Consider the following 11,652-nt stretch of genomic DNA (forward strand, 5'->3'; position numbering starts at 1 on the left):
ACATACCAGTAAAGTGCTTTGCCAATCCCTTTTTAGACCCACTTTGAGCAAGAGCTTACAAATCAGCTGGGGAGATGTTCATATGCCTTATTTTTCTTTTCAGTTTCATCCTTACCAGAAAGGCTGTCAAACTGGCCCATCTCAGCAAGGAAGAGAGGTAAGAGTTCAGAAGCTGTGGATATTCAGAAACAAATTGTTTCTCTGGGATGCTTCCCCACAGGAATGTGTGTGAATATGTGTGTGAAAATGCACATTTATACATGCTCAGTGCAACTACCAACACTGGAAATTGGGGCAGAAATTGAGATTTTAGCATAAACAGGCCGAGACACTAATGCTAATATTTGTCCAGTTATGGATATTTCTAAATTTCCAAGTCCTGCCCACTCTTCCATGCTATGATTTATGAATTCTGGGCCTCTGTGTGAACGAAGAAGATTTTTCCAGCCACGTTCCCAGATTAAATCTCCACTGAATGATGCTTTAATCCAGGGATACAGGAGTGCTGACGTGTCCCCTTTTGGGTATCTTTCAGATTCGGATTGGGTGATAAAATTTTTGAACTTCTGTGTTTACAAAAGCATGGTTTCCCCATTAGTCAGTGAAATGAACACATTTTCTAAATGTGAATTTTGGTACTGTGCAAGTGAAAGGGGATCTCTGCTTAGGAATGTGAGCATCATTTTTCAGCTCATATTTTATTCCCAACTATAGTAAATCTGTAGGGATTTAATTGATTTATATTGCTTTTCTTCTGGTCTTACACCAGCGAACATGAGAATGAATTGGCTTTGCATCCTAAAATAGCTGTAGAAGGATTTATTTTTCTAGAGCTCATTGCCAAGATCAACCTTCATTTCCCATTCCCTGGGTCCATTTTAGATGTAACTTTTAGACATCAGCATTTGAAATATGTATGTTAAGAACTTGATAACAGACTTAAAAACAAAGCCTAACCCAACTTTCTTTCCAATGTATTGCAACAAATTTGGGGTTTTTGTAAGAAAGATGAGAGTGGAGAGGTTCCTCCCTCCCACCTTTTTTTTCTGACTCTGATTTTATTTTGATGTAGAAAAAAGAAGATCTGTGAGGCTTATGCCAAGGCACTGGGGATGAAAGAGGCTTTACAAGTAAGGAAATAATGCCTGTTTTTGCCTGTGTTGTACAATAATGTTGCTCCCTTGTTCTGGATGATGAAGGCAAAGTTCCTGGCACCTAAAATGTGTACCTAAAATTGCACGTTGTGCCTTGCAATCTGTATTCCCAAGGGGAGGGCAGCACTGAGTACAGGAAGAAAAGAACTGCCAGTCTCACCCTGCACAAGAAAAGAGAAGGCAGTGCATGTTTTAATTTGTCCTGTTGTGTGCCTGTGGGAGACTGGTGTTTCTGTAAAAGCATGAAAATTTGTTTTGTGCAAATGGATAGCATTAGCCAGATGACATAGCACTCCTTTGTCAGGTGTTCTTAGCCTGCTTTTTCCCCCTCTTCAAAAGAAATATGTTCTTTATCTCCAGTTTCTCTGCCAGTGTTTCACTGTTTTCCCTGTTGATACAGCCCGTGCATTATGAAGAGAAGAACTGGACCATGGAGCAATATTCAGGGGGCTGCTACACAGCCTACTTCCCACCAGGCATAATGCATTCCTATGGAAGGTAAAACAGAGAATGCTTTGCTTTCTGATTCCCATTTCTTAGCTCATGTACCATGCTACACCTTATGCAACACACCTATGGCATATTTAGAATATTAGGGGAACCTCAAACCTCTTTCCACTCCCCTACTCCCCAGCTAACAAGGACATTTACTTGCTACTTGTTAAGAGCAGAGTTTCTCTTGTGGCTTTCAAGGAAACAAAACACAGTCACAAAGGGACCTGCTAAAGCTACAAAACTTCACCCCTCTGGATTATTTACAGTAATTTGTGCTATGCAGTATTTGCAGTGGATCCCTCTAGAGACCCCCAAGCCCTTGAGGACACACATCTTGGACAGGTGGAGAGTCTTCACTGACTGTATAGCTGGAGCATGAGCTTCAGGAGAAGCCCAGGAGCTCCTCAATGTGTCCAGCATGGGGTTACACCCTGTCTGAGCCAAGGTCATGTGGGGAGGAGCTGTCCCATGTCCTTTATCCAAACAACTCAGGCAGTGATGGGTGAGGTGTCTGGCCTGGGGAAGCTGCTGTCACGCAGACAGGGTGTCCTGGTTTAGGGCAAATTTGGGAGGAAACCTCCCAAAGGGGTCCCTCTGGAAAGCAAACCCAAAAGGCCGCTCCCCCCAGCCGGTCTGGGGAAAGAACTTCCTCAGAGAAAAGTGGAAAAAACTATTTATTTAACGAACTTATTTACACAAGCGTAAAGAATTGATAATATGAAACAATAAAACCTCTCGCTGCTCCAAAGAGAGATGGTAAATCTGACAAAATCCTTGCCATGGGTGGCTCAGCTCACTCAGTTTTTATCAGTCCCAGCCCCTCTGGAGGCCCAGGCCCGGTGGGCCGCAGGTGCCAGCCCTCGGTGCTCCTCTGGGGTTTTCAGTCCTGAGCAGGTTTAAACAGTCCCAAGAAAAAGGAAAAAAAAAAACCAGTCCAGAGAACTTCTCTGCCCTAGCTAGCTAAACTAACTAAAAGCAAAATGATCTCTGTCCCAGCCGCCAGTCTGTGCTTCAGATGAACACAGTCCAGAGAGAGAGGAATGTGCAGGAGGAGAGCTGCTCTCAAAACAAACCTGGCACTTCTTTGTTCCCTGCTTTGCTCTCAGAGCCAGTCTAAAGGCACAGAACTCAACAGACAGCACAGACAGAACAAAATTGGGAATACAAGCACCATAAAGTCACCCTAGGACACAGGGCAAACCCAGTGGGGAATTAGATGGGAGCCCTTACACCAAGCACATTCCCAGTGGTTGAGGGAGCTCCTACCTGAGGGACTGACTTTGTGACCCTGTGGGGTGAATGCCAGGCCTTCGGCAGCCAGGCAAGCCCAGCCTCCAAAGAGAAGCTGATGTTGGTGATCTATCACTGCAAAAACATCACTCACATTCCGCTGTAATGGCAGGATAACAGCAGAGCTGCCATGCAGCAGACATTAATCTGTCAGAGGCACTGCATTGCTGGGGGCTGTTAGGATTATCCCTTATCCCAGCACTAAAATGAGGCCTGTATAACTTTGCATGCAAGCTGGGAAGACTGATTTATGCCTCAGGTTTTTCTCTCTCTCAAATCTTGAATTTTGTGTGCAGAGGAAAGCAGGTGGTCCTGCAGGGACAGCTTCTTGTGCCTCAGCCCAGGTCTGCAGGGAGGCTGGAGAGCTGAAGCCACATGCTCCATCAAAGCCATAAATTGCTTTTAGAAGGATCATTGCCTTCCTGTCACCTGTCACCTGACATTCTCCTCTTGTTTTGAAGGATCATTCGCCAGCCTGTTGACAGAATCTACTTTGCTGGCACGGAGACAGCGACCCAGTGGAGCGGGTACATGGAGGGGGCCGTGCAGGCGGGAGAGAGAGCAGCCAGAGAGGTACAGACCACTGCTCTGCTTTCAGCAGCTCCATCAAAAGGCTGGAAAGGATTGAGCACAGCTTGGAGGGTCTGATGTAGTGCAAAGGCTCCTAGAATTGACAAGGAGGGATCCCAGAAAACAACATGACCGAAGCACTTTTATTTTTTTAATTCAACAATCAGTTGTTGAACAACTAATTAGTTGTTGAATAAAGTGAAGCCACGAATCTCAACCAAATCAGAATATTACTGAACTGGAGACTTAAAATAAAGCTTATGCCATGTACTGCATGTCTAGAGGAAAAAACAAACCAACCTGATGCTGCTTATAAATACACTACCTCAATTTCTAGCAAATCACTGCATGTTTTAAAATGAGTCTAAGTCATTTCAAATGTTCACAGCTATTTCCTGTGCAGAAATCTGGAAATCAGAACATTGTTCTCATTTTTGATTTATTCCTTCTGCTTCTCCTTTTACAAGACCATCCTGTTAGCTAAATTTTTATGAAATTGTAATGTGCAGCTCTGATAATGTCTAAATCTCCTCAGAATGACACAAATGGGGCTGGGTTCCCAGTCACAGTGAAATCCCTTTACAACAATCTGGAGGGAGGGGAAAAAAGCATTAAAGGGTGCACATTACAGTTACAACTGCTGCATGGCAAAGCCACAGAGTTGTTATTTAAGGCAGAATCAGTCTTTTACTTCCATTTGACAGAATGTCATATTCGCCTTATAATCCTTATTACTTGCTTCACTTCAAGTCACCTAATTTCTCTTTTCTCTATGCGTGTGAGCAGTAGTTACAAAGACAGTGAGCTGTCTTCTGGAGGCATTCATTTATCCCCAAGAATCCCCCTGATTGTTACAATCAGTTTATTCTCAAGAAAAATCCTTGATGAGCTTTGTACTGCCTGAATAGACGAGGAAGGACTCAATAATTCTATGCTGTGAGAGCCTCAGGGTTGTATGTCTCCTCTTTCTATATCCCATAAGCATCACTCCTAACAGGTTTTGTGTCCCAAACGCATGGCAGTAACCTCACCTTGATATTTCTCAAACTGCCTTGAGAAAAAGCATTTTTACTTTTACTCAGGAAAAACAAAAACAAAAACAAACAAGCAAACAACAAAAAAAACCACTTAAAACTCCCACAAAAATATTTAGAGAAGCTCTAGTAGAAATCATTGTACTTTTTCTGGTTCAAGAGATTTCAGCCAGTCATAGTTACACCTTTTATCAGTGTCACCTTTCTCTGACTTCCTCTGTTTCTCCAAAACTGGAAGTATTGTGGGTTATCATTTTTTCACGTGGTACAAATAATTTTTTTCTTCTAGGTACTGCACAGTATGGGGAAGATCTCCAAGAGTGAAATTTGGATGCCAGAGCCAGAGTCGAAGGTAAGCCAGAGTATCACTGTCACCCAGTCAGGCACACACCCCTCAGTCAGGTGTTTCCCTGTTTCAGTGATTCCTCTGCACCCTGCTCCCAGGCACGGCTTTAATCACCTCACACGCTGATGTTTTAATTTTTGGGACTTGTCCAAGCAATATTATTACCCATGTCTGAAAAGTGGATCACTAAGAGGCAAGGACAATGATCTCAGGGCCTGGGGACTGAAAAATGCAGCCTAATTTTGCCCAGTCCCAGGCCATGGTTTAAAGCCAAATAGAACCTCATTCCAGCCACAACTAACTCCATCTTCAGTGTCCTGTGGCTGTTCAGGATGACAGAAAACACACCCATGGCTCTTCTTCCCTGCACAATCTTGTCTTTTGGAAAAAAACCTGTGATCTCCCCAGCCTCGTGGGGGGCGTTTGCCACCTCCCTGCTTGCATGGTGAGGGGGTACCCTGTGGAGTCACAGAATTCACAGAATGACTAGGTTGGAAGAGACCTTCAAGATCATTGAGTCAAACCCATGCCCTAACACCTTAATTAAACCATGGCACCAAGTGCCACATCCACTCTTTATTTAAACACATCCAGGGATGGTGACTCCACCACTTCCCCAGGCAAACAGTTCCAGTACTTTACCACTCTTTATGTAAAAAAAAAATTCTTAATATCCAACCTATGTTTCCCTTGGCACAGCTGAAGACTGTGTCCTCTCCTTCTGTCAGTGCTGCCTGGAGAAAGAGACCAACCTCACCTGACCACAGCCACCTTTCAGGGAGTTGTAGAGAGTGATAAGGACCTCTGAGTCTCCTTTTCTCCAGGCTAAACACCCCCAGCTCCCTCAGCCCTTCCTCACAGGGTTTGTGCTCCAAGCCCCTCACCAGCCTCATTGCCTCCTCTGGATGTGCTCAAGCATCTGCACGTCCTCCCTAAACTGAGGGGACAGAGCTGGACACAGCACTCAATGTCCTTCCTAAACTGAGGGGACACAGCTGGACACAGCACTCAATGTCCTTCCTAAACTGAGGGGACACAGCTGGACACAGCACTCAATGTCCTTCCTAAACTGAGGGGACAGAGCTGGACACAGCACTCAGTGTCCTTCCTAAACTGAGGGGACACAGCTGGACACAGCACTCAATGTCCTTCCTGAACTGAGGGGCCCAGAACTCCCAGAGTAACTATCTCCTCTCTCCCCAGGATGTCCCAGCCCGACCATTCCCCACCACCTTCTGGGAGAGGAACCTGCCCTCGGCGCCAGGGCTGCTGTGCCTGCTGAGCAGCACCCTGTGCCTCACCTCGGTGGCTGCTGTGGTGCTCTTTGCCTGTAAAAAGGGACTTGTCGCTCGAAACTAGCGGGGACCACACCCCCTCTCCTCCCCTTTTACCAGATGAGTGTTATTTTGGAGAAAAGTGGCATGGACAGCTGGAAAGAGCAAAAGTTATTCTCCTTGTGATTTTTCTTTTTAGTCCCATAATTAATGCATTGAATCTACTGCGGCTGTGTTACCAGCTAAACAGAAATAAATCAGCTGTGGGGGTGTTTTTCAAATTTGTCCATTTGTTTTTGGTTGGACATGATCATATCAATGATATATTCCTAATACAGGCAGGGCAAGACGCAAATCTCACCTTTTCTGGGTTGCAAAGAGGTCTCGGAGAATGCTTTTGTTTCCACTCGGTGTTTTATTTTTCACCACACAAGATGGTAAATGCCCTCATACATTCACCTCAGTCAGCAGCTCAGAACATCCGAGGTTATTGCCATACCATCCCTGCTGCACAGAAGAGATTAGCATGCCAATCAGTCATAGAATTGGCAAATTAATTTTCAAATGCATTTGATTAATTATTAATCATCGCAATGTGAAACTTAACCCTGAGCTGGATGAAAGGAGGTAATTAGCACAAGGCACAGCACTGAACAGGGAGAGAGGAGACATGGCTGGACTTAATTCCTCTCACTACCAAGGAAACATCTGTGCACATCTGCTCTGCAGGGTGCCTGCCCTCAGAGCATCCATCCAGCCCAGCCTTGTGCTGCCACAGCACAGTGAAATGAATTGGCAAAGTTAAATTTCCCCAACTTGCAGCAGGTGCTGGCTGTTATTTTCCAAATGGCAGCAGCTTCCTGGCTCCCTGTCCATTCACTGCCCCTCATTCTGCTGCTAATCCATAGCTCCTTCATCCAGTAAGGAGAAATGTATTTGAGGCTCGAATTACTGCCTTGTAAATTACAGTAATTGGATTCATCTGTCTGTTCCGCTCTTATTATGTACATGATATGCTTAAAATAATCATTTTACTGTTTTACTGAAGTCTGGAATGTATGTTTCACAATGTACCATCATTATGTGGTCTTTTTGCCATGAATTTTGAGCGTTGTACGTGTCCATGAACTCAACTGTTGTTCAACATGGGTGAAATGTGCCTTTCAATAGTCCTGAAACCTTGATCTTATAAACTTTTCTTCAGATTCTTTCTTGCTTGTTTTTTTGTGAGTTACATGAACTGCTGATTGACTCGAGGGCTCCCTGCTGACCGTGCTCTCCCCAGCCCTTGCTGAGCAGGGATTCCTGTGCACGAGGATTGCCCTGTGCATGCAGCCTGGCACAGCCTCAGTGCCTCCTCAGGGAGGGAGCACAGGCTGCTGGTGAGCCTGTTGTGGTGTGAAGCAGTTCTACACTGCCACACACTTCCCCCAGGGGGACATTTCCACCACCTGAAAAACACTGCCCATAGCTGTTCAAAAATAATTTATCCATGGGTGTATTTGTAGCAGTTAGAGCCATTCATTTTCAGGCTTACTTTAGACTTGACATCAGAACTTCTGCATGCACATGCAAAAGGGACCTCAAATCATCTGCAATACACCTATGAGCCAACACTGTCCAGCTTCACTTTTCCCCTTATCCACGCACATTTCTATTGAAATTAGTTTGGGGTTTGAAATACCACTGCAATTCAGCTGAACTCATCTCAAACTGTTAAACAGGGCCAGGTACAACGTGCCCCCTTCCCAGGCAAAGGCACGTCTCACTGCTGTGGGATTGGCAGGCGGCAAGTGAAACGAGAGAGATTGATTAAAATTGGCATTTCTGAAACTCCTGCAGCTCCCAGGCACCAGGCTGCTGCAGAGAAAGGGCAGCGTTTGTCAGAGATTATAGACCAGTTCCCATCCTGCTTTAATGCCCTTTCTGACAATCAGACCAATTTCCCTGTTTAAACATTAAACATTTAGTTTAAATATTAAACAGCCAGGCATTCTTCTTAAACCAATTTTGAAACAGAATGGGACCGAATTTATCACCACTGACAACTCCCCAAGCGAGCTGCTGCTGGTATTAAAGCCATGAGGATGAAGCACCAGGGAAACCCCTCTTTCTAAGCAGAGCCCTCACCAGGCTGGGGAGTGGGAAAGCCTTTGGACACCTTCCCTCAGCAGGGGTGCTCAGTGCCCCGGTTTTTGAAGGAAGAACTTTGCACTCCCTTGGCAGAAGTGAGAAATGTTCTGTCCTCTTTAAATACAGGGGGAGATGGGAGAGGCTGAGGTCCACACCAAGTGTGGGAACTTAATTGCATGACACGCCTGGGAAATGGGAAAACCTTAGGTGAAAGGGGTGCTGGAAGTAAAACAAGGACCAGAGCAAGCCCTGTGAGAAGGAGTAGCAGAGTAATACTCCATACTAGCAGTGAAATAAGAAGCACCACTGAGCACATAGATCAAGTGGTCCAAAATAAGCAAGCAGCGATGACACGTGTGAGAAGATCTGCCTCTTGTTAATCAAGTTGCTGTGTTTGCTTACAAATAGCTAGCAGCTTTTCCCAAGCCCTGAGGATGGAAAAACACTCCTGGGAGACTCTCCCTCCTCCTTTCTGGCCCACTCCTCTTGGCTGCAGCTCCTGCCTGCAAAGGGTGACACGGTTGTTCCCTCCTGGCTGCCATCAACCAGCCCACGGGGACAGGGACCCTGAAATAGGGTGGGCAGGAGATGCAGGAGAAGAGCCACTGGGTTGAACAAGCAGCTTGTTTTTGTCAGAGGCTAATTGGAATGAGATGGTCTTTAAGGGCCCTTCCAACCCAAAACATTCTATTACTATGTGAAAATCCATTCTGGGGAAGCAAGAGATTGCTGCCTTCACTTGGTCTCTTTGCTAGTCGTTCAGCAGCAGTACTCTTCAATTCACATTTCATGCAGCCCCCAGGTTTATACCTGATCTCTTTTCCCAGGATAGAACATACCCTCCCAACTACTGGCAAAATTAGCATTATATATTTGAACAAAAATACCACCCAGGGTGATGTGCAAACACAGTCTGAACACCTCAATATCCAGGTTTCTCACCAGTTGTTTCCCATGTCCCACTGACCAGGTTCTGATACCTTATAGCAAGGGCTTCCCTCAACCAGAAACTGTGGCTGGGGTCAAGCTGGGCACTGGTTTTACACTCTCTGCACAGAGTTCAGCCCAGCTCCAAAGATAGAAAAACAGACAAGACAGAGAGTCCTCTACTGTGGAAACATGGCTGTAGTCAGTTCTCTTCCTTGTGGGCTGTCTCTCCCCTGCAAGAGTTGCTTTTCACACACACATAGAGAAAGGAAATCTCATCTTGGTGAAAATCCAGGAGGGGAAATCAAATGTGCTCTTTGTGAGTGAACTGTAACTTTTTATTTTCCCACTCAGCTCCTGCACTTGGCAACAAATGCTTTGGGCTCCAGCTGCAATTCCTATTCTGCTCTTTATTTGTAGCTCTTGGCTCTCCAGGTTCTGTTCCCAGCTCCTTGCTCTCTTTGTTTTGGTTTTTTTGACTCATCTTACATATCAGAGACAGAATAACCCAAGACACATAGAAGGAGCAGGGAAAAAGCTTCCCAAGTGAGAGCCCATTACAGATGAGAGAGGGAAGCTTTAGCAGTGGTGCTGGCACCTTGCTGGCTGCCAGAGGAGGTCAGCAGTGCCTTCAAGCCACACATCTCTTCTTCCAGAGTCTCAGGGATGTGGTCTATAATGAACAGATCAGATAGGGACATGAATTTGCACTGCCTCTAACCTTACCAAGCACAAGAAAATATAAGGCAGCTGCCCTTTGCCATCTGTATCTTCCCACAGTTCTCCTTTATGAAATATGCCTGCCACTCACAGTGCAAGAGGACATCTGTCACTTGAGATGGGGTTGGAAATGAAGCAAAGGATGTAATTATTGCTTGTGTTGGCATTTGGACTTCCATGACCAGATCATTCACTTGAAAACTCCTGGGATTATAGCCTGAGCCCCATCATTTTCATCAAAACCTTGGTTAAATCCTGGACACTTGGCTGAATTCCAAAAGGCAGAGGCTGGCATTTGATGAGCATTTCTGTCAGCAGACACCAGCTGCAAGGCCAGCTCAGCAGCATGGCACAGCAGGGCTCAAGCCTGAAATAAAGGCTGCCATCTTCTGGACTACCCCATAGAAGTATTTATTTTATCATCTCACAAAAAAAAAAAAAAAAAAAAAAAAAAAAAAAAAAAAAAAAAAAAAAAAAAGTGGCAGGAGCTTCACACTTCTGTTTTCAGAAAGGTCTCTGTGGGCTTTTCTGCACTGGTGTTTACCCTTCCTGTCAAACTCTGGAAGAGAAGCTTCCACTAAAGGAAAATGATGCAAGTCCCCAGCTTTAAGCATAAGTTCTCATCCATTTCCAAGCTCATACATGCCACACTGGAGGAAGCAGAGAAAGGCAGGCTCCATCTCTGCAGCCTCTGCCTCCTGGCTCTGGCCAGACCCTGGCAGAAATCAGGGCAGTGAAACAGCTGAGGCACCACGGCCCTGTCAGCACTGCAAAAGTTCCTCCAAAGGGCAACTCGAGTCCTTTCCGCTGCTTGGCAGTAAAAGGAGCTGGAGGAGAAGTGTGAGCACAGATCCTGAATGCACCTGGACATTCTCCTTCTCAAAGATGAGAGTTTCTGTGGGGGCAATTTGCTTTTCAGGGACGGATAGAGGTGCTGGCTCAAATACGCATACCCTGAAAAACTGCTCTGGCCAAACTCCATCTCATAAGGAATTATTGGGAAATAATTTAGTTTCTAATTCAGTTAAATATTCTTGTTCCACTTTGGATGGAATTGGCAAGTGGAGGCTGGAGTAATGTCTTCCCTTGATCTTGATTATGTACAAGCATGCATTTCAATTGTTTAAGATAATGACTGCACAGCCCGATGGGACACCTCCCTGCCTCAGACCTGGAATAGAAGTTTCCACATCTGAAATTATAATGTAATTTCTGCTAAATGCAACACCGCTGTGCAAAGTGTCTTCTTACAGCTTGGAGCATATGCAAATTGGGCACAGCCTGAGGGCTGACAAGGATGCCTCAGTGCATTATTGATATGTTTCCTTTCCCCTGCTCCTTCCCAGCCAAGCACCAGAGCATATTCAAGTGCAGTGTTAAATCCCAGTAGGCGGAGGGGCAAACAGAGCCACTTGACAAACCAAATCATCCAAAGGCTGCAGTTTCTGCTGGGTACCACTTCTTCAAGTGCTTCTTGGGGTCTCTGCTGCTGCAGGGAAATGACACTCAGAGAAATTCCCCCTCTCAAAGATACTACTAAAGTTCAATGACATTATGCCCTTGAGCAGGTGAGGCTGGTCTGTGTTTGCTCAGCCCCTTTCTGCTGTAGGTCAGGTGAATGGATCACTTAGATTTGGATGAGGCTTTTTCTGCCCCACAAAGCTGGAGGGATGGTGGGAAGGACTCTACAGAGCCTGTAGATGTCAGAG

The 11,652-nt window shown here is 45.5% G+C and overlaps 1 protein-coding gene across 1 annotated transcript in view; it reads left to right on the forward strand.

The window, feature by feature from the left end:
• Positions 1–7,365, forward strand: part of LOC134548349 (amine oxidase [flavin-containing] A-like) — a 35,222-nt gene extending 27,857 nt beyond the window's left edge. Inside the window, exons 10-15 of the mRNA XM_063393047.1 lie at positions 104–157; positions 1,073–1,130; positions 1,555–1,652; positions 3,401–3,512; positions 4,833–4,895; positions 6,093–7,365. Coding sequence (XP_063249117.1) covers positions 104–157; positions 1,073–1,130; positions 1,555–1,652; positions 3,401–3,512; positions 4,833–4,895; positions 6,093–6,248 — 541 coding nt within the window. The 3' untranslated portion in view covers positions 6,249–7,365. The remainder of the gene's footprint in view (positions 1–103; positions 158–1,072; positions 1,131–1,554; positions 1,653–3,400; positions 3,513–4,832; positions 4,896–6,092) is intronic.
• The last annotated feature ends 4,287 nt before the right edge of the window (positions 7,366–11,652 follow it).

This window comes from Prinia subflava, chromosome 3, assembly GCF_021018805.1.
Source record: "Prinia subflava isolate CZ2003 ecotype Zambia chromosome 3, Cam_Psub_1.2, whole genome shotgun sequence".
Classification (NCBI taxonomy): Eukaryota; Metazoa; Chordata; class Aves; order Passeriformes; family Cisticolidae; genus Prinia; species Prinia subflava.